Source organism: Macaca nemestrina, chromosome 8 (assembly GCF_043159975.1).
Source record: "Macaca nemestrina isolate mMacNem1 chromosome 8, mMacNem.hap1, whole genome shotgun sequence".
Lineage (NCBI taxonomy): Eukaryota > Metazoa > Chordata > Mammalia > Primates > Cercopithecidae > Macaca > Macaca nemestrina.
The window spans coordinates 35,516,955-35,535,983 of record NC_092132.1 but is presented as its reverse complement, the minus strand read 5'-3'; the positions used below and the strand labels follow the sequence as shown (position 1 = coordinate 35,535,983).

At 38.7% G+C, this 19,029-nt stretch overlaps 1 protein-coding gene across 1 annotated transcript; it reads right to left on the bottom strand.

Moving 5' to 3' along the window:
- Positions 1–354: 354 nt before the first annotated feature.
- LOC105475968 (potassium voltage-gated channel modifier subfamily V member 1) lies at positions 355–12,070 on the bottom strand. The gene is made up of 4 exons (XM_011731498.3): positions 11,819–12,070; positions 10,132–11,392; positions 8,408–8,937; positions 355–4,758 (listed from the first exon to the last, which is right to left on the bottom strand). Exons 2-4 carry the CDS (start codon positions 10,590–10,592, stop codon positions 4,247–4,249), a joined length of 1,503 nt encoding a protein of 500 aa, XP_011729800.1. The 5' UTR covers positions 10,593–11,392; positions 11,819–12,070; the 3' UTR covers positions 355–4,246.
- Between the last annotated feature and the right edge of the window lie 6,959 nt (positions 12,071–19,029).

Below are 19,029 nucleotides of genomic sequence, written 5' to 3'. Positions count from 1 at the left end.
AGAGATACATCAGTAATTTCTTAAAATTGCTTTTTTAGGTACTCAAGCATTACCCATATGCATTTAAATGTTTGAAAGTAGTGTTTTCTAACAGGCAGAGATTTCGTGATGAAGACACAAAAGACGGTTGCAACGAAAGGAAAAATTGACAAATGGGATCTAATTAAACTCTAGAGCTTTGTCAGAGCAAAGGAACCTATCAGCAGAGTGAACAGACAACCTACAGATTGGGGGAAAATATTTGCAAACTATACATCTACAAAGGTCTAATATTCCAGCATCTATAAGATACTTAAATTTATAAGAAAAAAACAAATAAACCCATTAAAAAGTGGGCAAAGGATATGAACAGACACTTTTCAAAAGAAAACATACATCCAGCCAACAATGATATGAAAAAAGCCTCAATATCACTGATCCTTAGAGAAACGCAAATCAAAACCACAATGAGATACCATTTCACACTAGTCAGAATGGCAATTATTAAAAAGTCAAAAGAAAAAAAAAGCAGATGCTGGGGAACTTGTGGAGACACTGGAACACTTATACACTGTTGCTGGGAGTGTAAATTAGTTCAACCATGTGAGAGTGTGGCAATTCCTCAAAAACCTAAAAACAGAAATACCATTGGATCCAGCAGTCCCATTAATAGGTATATAACCAAGGAATATAAATTGTTTAATTATAAAGATACATGCACATTTATGTTCATTGCAGCACTATTCACAGTAGCAAAGACATGGAATAAACCTAAATGCCCATCAATTGTAGACTGGATAAAGAAAATGTATGTATACACCATGAAGTACTATCCAGCCATATCATATGAAAGAGTGAGATCATGTCATTTGCAGGGACATGGATGGAGCTGGAAGCTATTATCCTTATTATCGTAATGCAGGAAGAGAAAACCAAATGCCACATGTTCTCACTTATAAGTGGGAACTAAATAATGAGAACACATGAACACATAGTGGGAAACAACACACACTGGGGCCTAGCAGAGGGTGCTGGTTAGGAGGAGAGAGAGAATCAGGAAAAATAACTAATGGGTACTAGGTTTAATACCTGGGTTATGAAATAATCTATACAAAAAAAACTCTGATGACACAAATTTACCTGTATAACAAACGTGCACATATATCCCTGAACTTAAAATAACAGTTAAATTAACAAAGAAAGTGGCTAACACGGTGAAACCCCGTCTCTACTAAAAACACAAAAAATTAGCCGGGCATGGTGGCGGGCGCCTGTAGTCCCAGCTACTTGGCAGGCTGAGAGGCAGGAGAAGGGCGTGAACCCAGGAGGCGGAGCTTGCAGTGAGCCGAGATTGCACCACTGCACTCCAGCCTGGGCCACAGAGCGAGGCTCCGTCTCAAAAAACCAAAACAAAACAAAGAAAGTAGTGTTCTCTAAATAGCTTAGAGAAAGACAATAATTCAATTATTTTATATTTTTAAAAATTATTGTTTCATAACAATAATTCTTAGATGTTTAAAAAGTGTTTAATGTGTTAAAACAATGGGATATAAAATTGGCAGAGTTCCTGCTTTGATTTTTTTACTTAAATGAAATTTGGTTTGCTTATATATACATTCATTGGATAAATAAACTGATATTTTATTTAACAGCAAAATTGAGTAAGCAATGACATTTTAAAACTTCTTTCTGAATACTTACATCTTGACAACATTTATATAGCTAACAGCACATTTGTAGAGAAGATGTTTAGGATCCTCCGTGATAAAAACATATATACATATGTATACACATAGTTTTAAATTTTTTTTCCAACTACTATTTACTCTAAAGATAATATTTTTTTAATCTAATAATGACTATAAGGTGTCACCACAGCCTTTACTTAAAAGCACCATTCCACCTCTGAGAATAAGCTGATATTTTACTTAAGGCATATTGAACTTCTCCATGCACAAGAAGTTGGCTTGCCTGCCTAAAAAATAAATTTCTATGCAGAGCTTGTGTGGGAAGAATGAAATCTGCAACTTGACTTTTAGGATTGTCGTTTTCAGGGTCAGGCAGATTGGTGTTCAGCCCTGGCTCTGCCGTCTATAGCCTGTGTGAATTTAGGCAAGTTTATACCTTTTAATGTTTCAGTTTCTCTGTCTTTCCCTCACGTACCTTTGAATAGAATGTTAAGTACAAGAAAACAGGACCTAGTCTTGTTTAAGAAAGACTCCCTAGTCCCTTGCCCACCAAAAGATCCTTAATAAATATTTGTTGAGTTAACAAATATATAAAATATGTATTTTGAAGAGTATAAGAATAGTAATTATATAATAGGGATATTTTGAGGATAAAATGGCATAATACATGATGAATACAGAGCACAGTCCTGGATCAGAGTAACTATTCTTATTAGGGAAAGTTCTAGAAAAGCTGGAGTAAGGTTACCTTCTGTGTCTAACTTCTACTTCCACTTCAGATTGTGGAAGGGATTTATACTACGACTAGTGGCCCTGTGCCACACTCTAGCACCCATGTATGTGTGTAAGAAGGAAAATATTTATCTTATTAATATTCATATCTCCTGAACCTTTTCTAATATTTAGGAGAAGTGGAAACAAGTTAAATGAATTAAAGTACTTTAGCACACAATCTAAAACTCATGCCATCAGTGAAAATGTTTTCAGAGCTTAACCATGCATACCAGAAAACAGGAGGTAGAACATGCGATATTTCATTGATTTTAAGGTGCTTATTTTAAATTTTTACATATCTGAAATCCGGATGCATTTTACAGTTAATGGCATCTTACAATTGACTGGCATCTTTCTTTCTTGGTAGTGCATAGCATAATAGGATGTCTTGAATAAAGTTTATGAAATATGTTATAGCTATATATTAAAGCAGTTCTCAATGTTTATTTCTTATCACCACGAACCCCTGGCAAAGAGCCTTCTAGGCATTTTTTCCCTCATATCTCACCCCCATGAAATGTTAATACTACAGATATACTCAATATGCTTATCTGTGTTTTGTATATGAAGTGATAAGATTTTTTCTTTTTCCTCAAGAACCAATGTTCTTTCCCTTGGGGGCTCTATTATATTGGATGTGTAGGTATGAAAGTGATGCATTCCTTGTTATTCTTAGGTTTTAGAATCTCATTTACTAAAATAATGGGAATCATGAGCTAGTTCTTAGCTTTAGAGGTTTTGGCTTTAATTATATAACACAATGTCTAGGAATTGTATTATTATCATGAATGTCAAAATGCCTGCAAAGTTTGAACATTTGCTATTTACCCCAACAGACAGAAAGCTGTCCATAATATTTTTTGTTAACAAATAAAAGATCTTCAAGTTCATCCAGTGATGTCATTCAACATATATTTCCCATTTTATGAAATAAGATTATTTAATAATTTCAGTGTAGAAATTTAGGATGTTCACTACCTCACTTTCATATATTCATTATTTTAAAGCCATAACGTGAACAATACATCCATAAAGAGACATTTGAAGACCATCTGATATTCATGAAGTACTAAGAAATATGCTGTTTTATGCTCCACATATTACACTCAGTTGGGAGAATGAAGATGTGCAATTGTTGAAGTTTTTGTGCAGACTCATGTACTGCAATCTAAGCAGTTTTGAGATTCCCATCTCTTATAGTAATAATGGGATACAGAGATCAGTTCATTTGTGACCAGTGGTTTACACGAAAAAGAAGGTAGGGATACAATCTCTGCCCATCAAATAAGGGTTTCCTCTTGTAAAGCTAATTATTATATTTAATAGCCTTAATTGATAGAGAAAGGAATAATTTATGTACTTGGATAATATCTTTAAACAGCAAAGTTGTTCAATATGTTCTTAAATATTTACTTATCTTTCTCTGGGCTATGTAGTTTAACTTCCATTTTTAAAAAATTAGTGGTGCAGAAAACTTCTACTATTAGCGATACATAAAATCTTTAACTTTTTGTGTGTATTGCAATAACATTATTTTCTATTTGACAATTCAAACATGTTTATATTGGCCCAGTTGTATTTGATTGTGTTAATTGGCTATTTTGGATACTCAGATGTGTCAGAACACTGTGCAGTTGTTATAGGTGATGTGGAATGTTCTAGTAGACGAAGCAATGTGTCAGCAAAAATTAATTAAGATGAGCAGTACTCCGAAGAGACTCATCATCAGAATACAGAAATCCACATCACTGCTTTATCATTTTAGTAAATTGTACATAGCTTTTGTAAATAAATTGAAAATTAATTCAAAACCAGAAATCATCTCCCCCGCTGCTCCTGGTACTTGCTCTTTCTCTGCCTTTCAGTCGAAGCATCTCCATGATACTCCGGGCATAGACATCTCTCAAGTTAACACTGATATATGAGTCAGTGGCTATATTCTTGGTAAGCTTCTTCAGGGCTTCACGCTGTCTAACAGCTGCTTCCTTGAGTTTCAAGGTGAAGTAGCAAGCAGAGAAGCGATCATTAATAATAGCAATAGGCAAGGCCAAGACAAGAATTCCTGATAATATACACATGAAGGCCACGATTTTGCCTGTGGTGGTGTCTGGTCTAATGTCCCCATATCCCACGGTAGTCATAGAGGTGGTGGCCCACCACCATGCGCAAGGGACACTTGTGAAGGTTGTGTCAGGAATGCTTTGCTCAGCAAAGTATTCTACAGTTGAAAATATAGAGATTCCCACGGATAGAAATAGGAGCAGTAGGCCAACTTCTTCATAACACTGGGTGATTGTCATCCCAAGGGAGCGTAATCCTGCAATAGAACAAATGCTGTCAGTCATTGGCATCCCTCTTCTCTCTCTTCCTGCCCTTCCCTCCCCTCTCCCTCCTTGCTCTCCACCCACAAACTGCATTGCACACTTAAATGTCCCCAGCACTGGGCAATGTTCTGGGGATGCAAAGTTGATTAAATCATAATCCTTGTGCTCAGGAAGTTCACAGTCTAGTTGATGGGACCAAGTTGAGAAGGCTAGAGAGAAATATAATTAGATTCATTACTCCATCTATAAAATTATTGAACTTCTACTATTAAAAAGAAGGTGAGAAGTAAGGCTGAAGGCAGGCAGGGGTGGTATGATAGGAGTTTTGTACTTTAGTCTGCACAATAAGAGGCCTTTGCGGTGTTGTATGTGGAGGGCTCATTTGGTCACATCTGCATTTCAATGCATCATTTTAGCACTTGTTTCTAATGCCAATTTTATGGTGTCTTGTATTTTGTGTGTCTGTTTTTCTCACCTTCCTTGTGAAGTTTAACACAGTCAGGAACCTGATTACCGGAAAGCCAGAAAAAGTAAACAATGGGCACCATAGCAACAAAGTGAAGCAGCAGAAGGAAGTTAGGCATTGGTGATAAACTTGACATGAGAACATCACATGTATATTCAGGGGACATTCTCAGTGGTATATCAGGAGGAGGTCTGAACTCCCAAGACACCCACTGAAACCCTAGTCCTTAATACCAAAGCTATAGGAAATTATCTCCCTTGAGTACATAAAATTTCTGCTTTCCTATAATAACAGACCTGAATACAGAATATTCCTCCATTGCACAAAGATATGGAAAATGGAACCACTAGAGAATTTACTCATTATGAAGCACTGGCTGCTTTTCCATTCCTAGATCTGAGGATTTATTAAACCCCAGGGAGACAAACCCTCCATAGTCCAATTCTGTCTCTGAAGACACTAGGTCCTAAGGGGAGTAAGAGCCCCTTATGAGCCGGAGTGGTGGCTCACACCTATAATCCCAGCACTTTGGGAGGCTGAGGCAGGCAGATCATGAGGTCAGGAGTTTGAGACCAGCCTGGCCAACATGGTGAAACCCCTACTAAAAGTACAAAAATCAGCCCGTTGTGATAGTGTGCGCCTGTAATCCTAGTTACTTGGGAGACTGAGACTGGAGAATAACTTGAACCCGTGAGGCGAAGTTTGCCATGAGCCGAGATCACGCCATTAAAATCCAGCCTGGGCAATAGAATAAGACTCTGTCTCAGAAAAAAAAAAAAAAAAGAAAGAAAGAAAGAAAGAAAAGCCCATTATGGAACCAAGCTTTGAATGAACCATACGATTTATTCCCTAATACTAGAGAGGTGGTTAATAAAGTTTGTCCACATTTTGAAATTATATCAACATGATGTCAAAATGATATTGACTCAGAAGTCCAAAATAATACCCCTTAGTATCATTTTTTGTTTTTATTCACTCACTAGAAACTATTTCAAATGCATTAACATACTAATCATACTCTTATGGTTTTGAATCTTGCTCTTCAAAGTTTGAGATATTCTTGAATTATTAACCAGCTATTTTTAAAGATCATTGAATAGTTTGAAGTTTAACTTCAAAAGAATATCTTTCAGAATACCTTATAATATATTTACCTTTATAAAGAACTGGCCTTGATGTGTCTACATGGAATTACGTTCCTTAAATAAATTCACAACACATGAGGAGATGCATAGCATTTGTCTGGGAACACTGTTTTAATTTAAAGCAAATGTTCGAAACAATTTTGTAAAGGAAAACAAAGTGGGTGGAATTTCTAGCATGTTATCTCTATTAACTCAGAGAATCCTCAAAAGAAAGGATGTAAGAGGGACAAGGTAATTGTTATGCCATTATACAGATGAGGAGGCTGAGGCATGAAAAGATAGCTTATCTAGTAGAAAGCTACAGAGCCATGATTTAAACCTAGTTGTCTGGCCAAAAACTCATTATTCTATAACACCTCTCAATTTTTATTTATAATTAATACATGGGGAAATAGGTCATCTATGTTTACATTTTAATAAGTGTAGTGTTGAGGCAAAAATTGTCAAATATCCTAGTCATATATTTTTAATAATTAAGGGTTTACTAAAACTTTATACATGTTTTGGAATGGAGAAAATCTTTGAAGAGGTGACATTGTGGAAATTACTGTTATTTTCCTTTTCCTTTCTTCTAGAAAAAAAATGTAGTCTTTACTGGGTGTTTTTAAATTGAGTCTTGTGAAGAGTTTATAAATACTTGAAGAAAGCATCCCATTATCTGTGTCAGAAAACAAAGAGTGGTACTTGTAAAAGTTCTTTGAAACCCCATTATCAAATTCCTGGTATGTGAGACTAGCTAGGAAAACACACTACCAAAATTATATTATAATAAGTTCTAATTACCAGAGAAATGTTGAAGAAAAACATATCAGAAGTTAATTTCACTCAACATTTATTAGAAGGACAACTACCATCAACCTTTTTTAGGTGGTCAGTCAGGGCACATATCTAGGGAAATAAAATAGGGATAGTAATCTGTAGTCAATTTGTGCTAATATGTATTTGTGTCAACATATATAAAATTAATATGATATCATACTTCAGTGTTTCTTAAGGTTTTGTCCAAGAACCACCTACATCAAAGTCATTGGTGAACTTATTATTTATAAAATGTGTGCTCCTAGATCCGGCCTCAAGCTTTCTGGGGGTTGGAGCCAGAAGCTGTATTTCAACAAGCTTGTCTGGGGATTCTTGTTTTCATTAAGGTATGTCACAAGAAAACTCATGTACTCCAAAACATCTGACAGTTGCAGGGCCAGCCACTGATAACTACTACTGTTGGGGATGCAAGAATCATTTTTAATCAGTTCCTGTGATTTTCACTGATATTGATTATAATTTTCACGTACCTTATGTGTTGTGTGTGTATTATATGGAGACTTTTCTAGGAAAATCTTAATTGTATTTTCAAAGGCTCTATGACACACAAAAAACTAAGGGATTTCTGTATTCCCCTCTCTCATACATCCCAGGTTAGGGACAAGAAAACCTTCAGATACTAGATAAAGCATTTAATTAGTTCATTTTGCTTTCTCCCAAAGCAAAATATTTTCATTGCTTCTCCGAAAATTTTGGAAAGGCCACCTTCGCCTAGTCATTTCCCTTTCTGCATGGCCAGAGAATGCTCTGAAGGGCTGACTTTCCCTTCTGCCAAGGAGTATATGTGGCAAGCACTTCTTGGATACTGAAGAGAAATTGGTTTATGTCCCTATATATCATATGTAATTTATGTGTATCTTTTTATGTGTCATTTAGGCCTGTTTTGTCTAGAATCTTGAAGAGGCAGAGTGCCTTTAATTTTTGTAAATCTTCTGGGCAATGGTTTCAAATAAACTGAGGTTAGCAAATGGTCAAATTTTCTCTCAATATTTCTCTTACGGAGAGGAGGTATGTGAGAGCTCACTTTTCTACACCTGTGATAACAACTTCAAGGTTTTATCTTCCTAGTATCTCCTTAGAGGTCATGATCGGGTAAAGTATGGGAGTCGGTAATTTTGAATATCAGTTCAGCGTTACTTTCCTTGTACTGTGGTCAAATAATGAAAGCTGACATGCAATGCAAATTAAAAGTCATCAATGAAATCTGAATACCTGTGGAATGTCTGCCCAGTTTTAGCATGCGCAGAGCTCTGAGCAGCCTCAAAACCTGGACAATGCGCCCAACGTTCTCCAGCTCCTGCGTGGTCTGGCTCCCACTTAGGCTCTCTACCAGAAGAGTGATGTAGAAGGGCAAGATGGCAAGGAGGTCTATGATGTTCGGCACCTTTCTTAGGAAGCGACACCTGTCCCGCACACACAGGAAGCGGAGGACAAATTCCCCGGTGAACCAGCTAATGCACACATACTCCAGGATTTCCAGCAGCTGCAGGTCCAGCCAGCTTAACTCAGCTGACATCAGGGCCATGTTAATGATGGACACCACCACGAAGATAATAGAGATGACCCCAAAGATACGGGCAGCTGTGGAAGATCCAGGTTTCTCCAGGATATTCCAGAGCTTCTGGCGAACAGTGGGACAAGGTCCTTGGGAGAAGTCCTGTTCACTCTCATGTTGACTTTCCTGGTCTTCTGTGTCCTTCTTGAAGTCTAAAGTTTCACTCAGCTCTTTTCTTCTGAAGTATCTTGTAGAGAAAACAATTGGTGATTAGTCAAACTTTATTAAAATACAGAAGTATAAGATAATTAAACATGGCAGGGAGGTCAGACTTTTCATTCAACGAAATGGAGAAAAATGTCTATTCATATTTTAGTTAGGTTGTGTCTTATCCACAGTATTCAGAATTTCTCCCTTAGGATTATGATTATCTTTCTTTTTTCTTTTTATTTTATTTTATTTTATTTTATTTTATTTTATTTTATTTTATTTTATTTGAGATGGAATCTCGCTCTGTGGCCCAGGCTGGAGTGCTGTGGAGTGATCTCAGCTCACTGTAGCCTCCACTTCCCAGGTTCAAGCGATTCTCCTGCCCTAGCCTCCTGAGTAGCTGGGATTACAGGTGTGCACCACCACCCCGGGTAATTTTTGTATTTTTAGTACAGACAGGGTTTCACCATGTTGCCTGGGAGTGGGGGGTCTCGAAGTCTTCGCCTCAAGTGATCCACCTGCCTCGGCCTCCCAAAGTGCTGGGATCACAGGCGTGAGCCACCACCACCGGCCTGGGTTATAATTTTTAAAATGACACTTTCTTAGTAGAAGTTTATACATAGCAAAGCTACTTTGGATTAATACATTTTATTACCCATTTTCTGGTAACAAGAACAGATGTTTGGCAGATGGAACTTTTTTGTGTGTGTAAAGGAAATGTATTCATGAAGAAATGGTAATAATAGCAAGATAACCTCAGAGTTCCACAATCTTTCAATCAAGGGACCAACCTTTTATCTTCTATATTTAAAACAATTCTCCATTCAAGTTTTACAGTCAGTGTTCTAGGTTTGATAAATGATAATGCTGCGTGCCAAATCTTTTATCCCTATGCATGCATCTTTTGGACCATGGCTTTTCTGATTCATTTATTCAGTCACCAAATATTTATTGTGGGCCTGAAGTCCCTTGCCTTATACGTTAAATTAGCATACTCAAAAAAGGGAACAAAGAGATTCAAAAAGTTCTATTCAAAAGTTGGCGATGACGCTTTCCAGTCCCCCACCCCCACCCCCACCCCACCTGTCAACCCAGAAGTGGCCACACCTTATTGCTAGGCCTGGCTCCAGCGAAGCTTATGTAAAGCCTCAAATCTACCTGTGCCTTCCTCTTTCTCTGCCGCGCCCGCCTCCCCGCCCAGCCGCCCAGCCGCCGCGTGCCTCCGGGGTACCTGTCCCTGCAGCAGGAATCGATGCTGAGCTCATCGATGCCCCAGTACTGGATCTCCTGCAGGAAGGAGAGCGCGCACAGCTGCTCCATGACATGCAGGCGGCCGGTGCGGTAGTAGTGCAGGACATAGCGGAACGCCTGCGAGCTGCGGTCGAAGAAGTACTCGTTGTCCACGGGGTTGGCATCGTCGCAAAGCTCCAGAGGGCTGGGCACGGCGGCCAGGGCCCCAGGGCGGCGGTAGGAAGCCACCACCACGGCCAGCTTGCCAAGGCGCGTGTGCGGGAAGCAGGACAGCGCCTGCTGCGAGAGCACGAAGCGGCTGCCGCCCACATTGACCGTGAAGCAGTCCCCGAGCGCCAAGGGCTCCCCTTCACCCTCGCTGCAGAAGACACTAGAGTCCAGGGAGGTCAGGGAGCCGCTGTCCAGCGGCGAGTCCAGCAGCGCTCTGCCGCTGGAAGGCATCTCTATCCCAGTCGCCGCGGCCTGAGGGCGCCACAAAGTTGGGGACACGCCGGAAGCGTTGGTCCCGCGAGGGCGGTGGCACTGCCCCTGGTGGCGACCGGGATTCCCCGGGCTCCCGAAGGGGTTACCTCTCCCTGGCGCACTCTCTCCACCCGCTGTGCTCCTTCCTCCTCCTGCCGCTAGGGAGCCGCGAGTGCGCGGAAGCAGCGCACAAGTGGCAGAGAGAGGAGACTGGGAGCAGAGGAAGGGTCGCTCTAAGGGAAAGGATCAGGTGAGGTCCAAGCCCGACACAGTCCCTGTGCACACTGCCGGTCGCCCTGGCCCTTCTCAAACGCCGTCACCCCGCCTCCCAACTTCGCAATTGCGATTCCCAGCCCAGGAGGTGTACAGATTGAATGACTCGCTACTTGGTGGGTGGAGGGGTTGGGGAAGGGAGGAAGGAGGGAGATGTGGGGCGGAGGAGGAGGAAGAAGAGAGAAGATGACTCTTAGCTGAATGCAAGCAAGCAAGCAAGGAGGATGGCGAGACTCACTCCTGCCCGCAGGAGACCAAAACAAAAAGTTCAGAAAGCAAAGGAAGTGGTAACCGGGTCCCTTCCAACTTGAGACTTTATATTCCTCCCTCTTCTTTTACTGCTGCCTCATAGGCCTCCCCGGGGGTGTTCGCTGGGGATGTGAGCAGGTGGGGGAGGGTGCTCTGGGTGAGGGGTCCGCACCATTTTCTCCCAATTCACTCTCATTCTAGTCTGATGATCACTGACGCTCCATTTTCTTCTCCTGTCTCCCTTAGGTTTTGACCTCCTGGTTAAGAAACAAGAATAATTAATGATGACTTTTTATTGAAGCCCCAGTGGGTCACTAAGAACTAGGAATGTCACTGTCAGCTCCCACCCTGTCGAGTGTACACCTCGTGTTGAGGCACTTTGTTGAGGCACCCTTCCTTTTAGCCATTTCTGTCCCTACAAGTTTCCCGGAGAGCAGGTGTTCTGAGCACAGCGGAGCTCTCATTTTAGAAGGAAAGGCAAAAAGGCAAGGAATAGAACAAGCGTGGGCTGGGGCAGGAATTTAAATAGTAACGACGGCCTCCCTCGGTAAAGGGAGAAGCCGAGGCCAGCGCCCAGGTGAGACTAGAAGTGAACCCACCGGGCCGCTGGAAGCTACGCTCCATCCAACCTGTTGGACTCGGGGCGAGGAGGTGGGGGCGGGAGGGAAGAGCAAGTGACTCACCTGCAGCTCCTGGCACATCTGATCTGCGCACAACCGGCGCCGCAGGTAACGTACCCTTCCTTTGATCCTCTTGGTCTACACGTGAGGTCTGACTCGACCCGTCCAGGAGGGAAACTGTGCTCCAACTGAGCTCTACTCAGCGCCTGCTGCCTCGCCTTGCCTCCACCTCCCTCTGGGCTCCTGGACCCTGGGCTTAGGCTAAGCGCGTCCGCCCCGCCCGCTGTAGCCCGGAGAGCAGCCCGCCCAGTGCTTCCAGCACCAGCAGAGGGGAGTGGCAGGATCTAAGGGAGGGAGGTGAGACGGCGGGGGTGGGGGCGGGGGGAGTGAGGTGCCTGGTGACACTGAATATTACATTCATCCTGAATACACTTGCAGAATTACTGCATTTGATTCCCGTTTCCCTGGATCTGTGCCTTTGCAAATGTTCCAGAACAAAATTTCCAACTTGATCAGTGTGCTAAACTTGAGGTTAGGGCAGTTATATTAACTGCTTTATTTGGCATGGTTCAAGGTTTTCTCATTTTCAGCAGGCATCTCAGAATCATGCATTTTTCCAGTCTTTGCCAGAGAGCGTGAACCACACTCATCTTTGTTGTTTTCTAGCATGTATATACAGAATACATATTGGAAAGCATATATTACGTATACACTTACATACATAAGTATATATTAGAAAGTATACACACACACACACATATTAGGTAGTCTATATAAAGACATAAGCAGGCAGCCTGATGTGGCAGAATAAGCTTTTTCACAGATTGGACAGAAACGTTACTGTTTAGTTCTAACTTTGCCAACTGGCTGTGGGATGTCTAGCTATCATTTACTTCGAGGGTCTTAGTGCCTTCCTCAGTGAAATTTCAAGTTTTAATAAAAACACCCAACATTTAATGGGTGCTTACTTTATGCCAGGAAATTTGTAGGCTCTTTATTCATGCAGTACCTTATTTAATCATAATGACAACACTATGAGGTAGCATATACACATTTTACAGAAAGGAAAAGTGAGGCACAGGGAAATTAAGTGATTTACAAAGGGCCACACAGTTCAAATCAAACCCAGGACTACATGTCAGAGGCTGTCTTCGTAAACAAAATGCTAGAAACATTATTTTTTTGGTTGATAAATCAGTGTGGTTGCTTTTATTTTCTTTGCAAGTTTCTAATGAAGGACAGGAGTTTAATTAGGTATTTTCATCACTCTTTCAACAAAAGTTTACTGAGCTTTCACTATATACTGACACTATTCAGTGCACTTGCGATATATCGGTGAAGAACAGACAAGATCTCTGTTGTTGTGGAGCTTATAGTAATCCTCTGAGAATAAATGGGGGACTTCAATAAACTTTTTTAAACTATAATATTTACAAGCATGGTTCTTTTGACAGCCATCCATTTGGTTAACTTCTCTCCATAAAGAACTCTTCCCTACAGTAAATACAGAGATGCTAGATTTATCCCAGTCAATAGTTCATCATTCTGTATAGGTACTGTATTGTTATTATTTTTTAATATAATGGAGCTTTCCCCTGCACAGCGAGAAAACTCCTCCAACACCTCAATTAGAGATTATTTAGGTATTGAAAAAAAGCAAAAGGCCATAGTTCTGTTAAGCCTTATTCATGCCATGATTAACAATAAAAGTCTATACTAGCTTTACAGATTACGGTGAGGAAAGAGGAAAGCGTTCAAAGGAGAATGACAGCTTTAGGTGAGGAGAGAGATCTTGGTCAGGTAACCAGAGGTTAGTGAAAGATGACTGAGGCTTCCAGGTCTCCTCCCCTGCCACTAAGCCACTGAACCTCAGTTGTGATGAATGTTGTCCTGTAGAATGTTATAATAACCTCTCCTTAAGAGTCAGGCTCTCTGCTACACGTCTGACTTCTCACAATGATCCTATGATGTAAGCACTGTAATCCTTAGTTGTGGATTTCAACTTGGATGCTCATAGGCACTAAGAAAGTAACTTTCTACCTTACATAGTGAATATGTGAAGGGGTATGTGAAAGGCTTGAAACAGGTCCTTTCTGACTCCTGACTCTGTCTCAACTGCTAACAGCCTAAATGTTTCAATTGGGCATTGATTTTAGTTATAGCAATTGACACTAATCAAGGCAATCATAACTAGAGGGATGATTAGTCAACATGGAGTATATAAATATAAATGACCCCTTTTTAAAATATAGAGTCTGGAGTAATACAAATTCCCACCTGTGCTCTGTGCCTTTCCCTTAAGTCTGTTGATTTTCCTTCCTTAATGGCCCAGATTTTAGTAAGAGACTCCAAGGAAGAGCATACCATAGAATAAGAAGGGAAATATGTCCACTTCAAGGCTACTTCTTTTAGCCCTAATCCTGACCTGAGGTATAACCTGAGGTATGTCAAAGGAGAACTGCTGATAAGTAGTTGGAGGTGGTGAGGTCATGCTTTCCATTTCATTTCTACATAGCATGGGAGGAATGTGATTGTCATGTGGGAGGTTGCTCAGTACTGCAATGTAAAAACCCGACAGTCTAAAGACTTTGGGTATATTCCCTAGTCATCAGATGTTATATTCGAGTGATTTTCCGTTAAGATTCTTGTTATGAAATACTCTACTTGCTTTTGGCTTCATCTATCAATTCTACACATATCGACTTGAATATGGAATCTCCAGCGACTAGTATTTTTAATTCTTTCCATTTTTATGAGTATTTTAAAGTTTATTAATGAACAGTGTATATTCTTAAAAGTTACAAATAAGATCAAAAGAAAAATCATGGCATACTTTAAACGTCTAACTCAATAACAGTTATGAAAATAAAAGTTAAAAGTCATTTTAAGCTTATTAGAAAATCCTACTGTTAAAAATATGTAACACTTCATTTAGGTTTTGAAGAATTCATGAGAATATTTATGTTAATATCATATTCTGTTTAACTGTGATACTTTTGAATAATACATTATAATATTTCTGTGAAATCATTAATGCTTATCTCTAATATGAATGTTTAAAACAATTACACAAATATGATCATAAGCCATTAAAATTTTTTAGGAAAATGTAAATTCATTATTAATTTATATCCAAAATATCACAACCTTTTTTTATAATTAGATAGACATGGGAAATATAATGAGTGAATAATCTTGAATAAACAGCTTTATAAAATTCAACTTAAGTAAAATCTAGATTTTCATTTTTAATTCCCTCACTGTAGTTTCATACATTTACACTAAATTCATTTAATTTTTATCATTCATCAACAATGCAGACAATGTTTTGTGTGAGGTATGCGTATCTTTGGCTCTGTCTTTGATTTCTCAGGAACTGACAACCAGATAGATGTACCAATTGTGATGATGTTTAAAAATGTCTTTGTGTGTGAACAAAATGACTTTATCATTTTTTCCTTCATTGCACTGGGATATGTTTAAAGGTAAAAGAAAATCTGACAAATTCTATCTATTCATCTTTCATGTGCCTTCTAGGCGCTTGGAATAAATCCTTCCAACTCTATGACAGCCCACTCTAATGCAGAATTTAGCTTAATGTGGGCTTGTTCTGGATTTCTTCCAAGGGAAGGCAATTATCTTTGGAAGTACCCAAGAAATCATTTTTATAGCCTAGTCTGCTACAGAGATAGCATGATGGGTTGATGACGGTGATGGTGAGGATAATAATATGATAATAATAGCTGTTGTCTTTATGTATTTCATCCCTGTTCTGCCTTCTATGGGCTGCGTGACCTTAACAAGTTTCTTAAACCCTGTAAGTCTCATTTTCCTAATCTGTAAAATGGGGATAACAATAGTACTTTATGTTATTGTTTTAAAATTAAATGAGATAATCCATGTAAAACGTATACTGCAGTGTCATTCTTATCACTTTTGTTATTGTTATGGTTCAGGAATATTTTTATACTTCCCGCTACCCCCAAGTACCTAACTGCAAGATGTCTAACCTGTGAGATGATAGGCATTATGTTAAGAATTTTACAAACATTGTCTCATTTCTTTTATATTTTACATAACCCAACAATGAAGGTAATATTATGATTTTGGTTTTCCAGATGAGAAACCAGGATCAGAGTGTTAAAATAATTTTCCAAGTGTCAAACAGATAGTGGATATAGATTTGAACACGTTTGTTTGACTCAAAGCCTTTATTCATTGAAGGGCATTGATATAAAAATAATGTGATGATGAGAAATCACTGTTAGACATTTTCCACTCTTCTTTGCAAATAATTTTGAGAAAGGAACATTTCTATTATATGCTCCAAATAATTAAGAAATGACTCTACTTATCAGCAATAACCAACATATGACTGTGATTTCACATTTAAATAATTCAATTTTTTAAAATAATCATTCTTCAAAAGAGATAGGCAATCAGATTGATCATTAAATGATTTTTCACTTTGTCACTACTATATGCCAAAGGCATGTTGAATTTTTCTTGAATTATCAAAAAATGCATAGACTCAGGATACTTATTGTTCACCAGATTAATTTTTATAATTATGTTGAAATTAAGCTTTTATAAACAAGATTCAGAAGCAGTGGAGCAAAAGCATCTCAAGTTCTCTGCTCATCATGTTCTGGGAGCTGTTATGTGAACTCAGTATTGAAGTTGAAAATTCCAATTAAATACTTTTTACTCAACTCTATCAAATTCCCTTATTTTGATAGAGAAAGGTTGAGTCAAATGGAACCATTAAAAACTGTGCCTCTCATTTGAGTGTATATGATTTATTAATACTAGAAGCAAAATTGCCTTTAGATTTATTCCTTATTCTATTTAGTACTTTCCTTTGTTATTAAGGAACTCAGTAAACTTGAGAACTTCGTCTTGTAATTGGAAGAAAGGTAATCTTTGCGCTCCATACTGTTACGAGGTTTTTGTTATTGTTGTTTTGAGATGGAGTTTCACTCTTGTCGCCCAGGCTGGAGTGCAATGGCGTGATCTCAGCTCACTGCAACCTCTGCCTCCCGGGTTCAAATGATTCTACTCCTGAGTAGCTGGGATTACAGGTGCCCGCCACCATGCCTGGCTAATTTTTTGTATTTTTTAGTAGAGACAGGGTTTCACTATGTTGGCCAGGCTGGTTTCGAACTCCTGACCTCATGATCTGCCTGCCTTGGCTTCCCAAAGTGCTGTGATTACAGTTGTGAGCCACCACGCCCATCCCAGAAGGTTTTTAATGTTAATTTTCCTTGGTTTTCCCTATGACAAGTGTATCACTCAGTAAATATTTATGGACATGTACTTTTACAATATTCAGGGGGTAGTTATGGGAATACACAGATATAATACGTGTATAAAGTATAGTATATCACATATACAATACATACGAATATACACATTCAACACACACATATGAAAAACTAATATTGCAGTTTATAATGAGTACTAGTTTGGTTGATTACATTTTCCTACTCTATGCAAGAAAAGTAATGAGCAATCATTGACAATGTAAGGAAAATAGTAAAGATAAGCAAGGAGAAAGGCAATTTTTCTTTGCAAAATGGTTCTTAATTATATGGTATAGTCCTTTTAAATAGCATCCTCATGCCATTTTAAACGTAATCTAATAAAAGAAAAAAACATGAAGTAACTTTTTAGGACACATATGCTAAAATCTGTGCCGAAATATTTTTGTTAAATGGATTGTGAAACTATAGAATACATATTATTCCAATCTCAGTTTAAGCACATAGAACACTAATGTAAATATTGTACATATTAAATCATTGCACACAAGTGGGATAACCTCAATTCTGTTTTAACTCCCAAGTCAGTGCTTTTTAAACTTAGCAGCATGTTCTACTTTCTTACAGTTTTCTCTTTGGTACAAAAAAAAAAAAAAAAACAGGAATGTACACATGAATCTTGTTTTGTTGTTTTAAAAAAGAGCCCAGAATCAGTGCATGTATTCCGGAATATATTTTCTCTACACCGTGTAATTATATTGATGGCAACTGAACATACAAATTTGTCATTCTTGCCACATGAAGAGTAGCAATGAGCCATATGGCTTCTCCTTTACACCACTGCATCTGATTGACATCTCAGTTATAGACTCAGCCTCACAGTTCTCCCACAAACAGATTTCCCGGAAATCTAAACCAAATGAGAATCCAGAGGGAAGTCAAAACATAGTAAATTTGTCATAGGCCTGCTTTTTGGTTTGATTGCTATAAGGTCAAATTTATCCATTTTAGTACAAGGGAATGTTTTATTCTTAAGGTGACAACGAGAAATATCATTTTATACTTATAATTTAAAAAAAGGAAATAAATCTCAATTAAAAAATTTGTAAAAAATAGAAATAAAATACATAAGACTTTTAAAATAAATTTAAGAAATCATCAACGTAGTCATAGGTTCAATATTTATGTTGACTCTGGGCCCCATATGTCTTATTTTTAATAGCAGAAGCTTATGAAAAATCAAGAAAAGATAATTACTGAGTAAACAAATGGAAATTTTGAGTATGTGTTTATATGTATGTGGAGAGCAAGTATTTTAATTTGATTTTTAAAAATCAAGACATTGCCAGGTGGAGTGGCTCACACCTGTAATCCTAGCAGTTTGAGAGGCTGAGGTGGGTGGATCGCTTGAGCTTAGGAGTTCAAGACTAGCCTGGACAACGTGGTAAAACCCTGTCTCTAAAAACAATTTAAAAAATTACCTAGCCAGGCATGGTGGCATGTGCCTGTAGTCCCAGCTACTCAGGAACCTGAGGCTGGAGGATCGCTTGAACCCAGGGAGGTCAAGGCAGCAGTGAGCCATGATTGCACCACTGCACTACTGCCTGGGCGAAGAGCAAGACTCTGTCTCAAAAACTATAGATATAGGTATACCAAAATTGTGTTTTATCACTTAATATTGTTTAATAAATAGGAAAGTATCAAAACAATTTTAAGCATAAGTAAGAAAAAAACACTTCCTATTTGAAAATGGTTAACTTTTGGCCTGCTTCACTTTTTTTCCATTAATAACATGTTAATAGCTGGCAATGTAGCTGTTTGTAAACTATTTATTGATGACTAGATGTAAAACAAAAAGCAAATTTGGGTATATTTGAGCATAAAGGTGCTTGGATAAGACCATGAGAAAGCAGCCTGTGACCTCTGTCAATGTCAGCATGGGCAAGCATTGCGTGACATAGAAGCCACGTTTGCTTGTGAAATTATGATCCACTTTCATCATTTTTGAATCAT

What these genes read in the sequence shown, in the direction of transcription:
- LOC105475968 (XM_011731498.3), bottom strand. Translation starts at nt 10,592, where the DNA reads ATGCCTTCCAGCGGCAGAGCGCTGCTGGACTCGCCGCTGGACAGCGGC. An exon ending in GATTCCTGCTGCAGGGACAG is followed by an intron (nt 8,938 to 10,131) that starts GTACCCCGGAGG and finishes TTTCTCTACAAG; the next exon opens with ATACTTCAGAAGAAAAGAGC. An exon ending in ACTGGGCAGACATTCCACAG is followed by an intron (nt 4,759 to 8,407) that starts GTATTCAGATTT and finishes GTTCTATTGCAG; the next exon opens with GATTACGCTCCCTTGGGATG.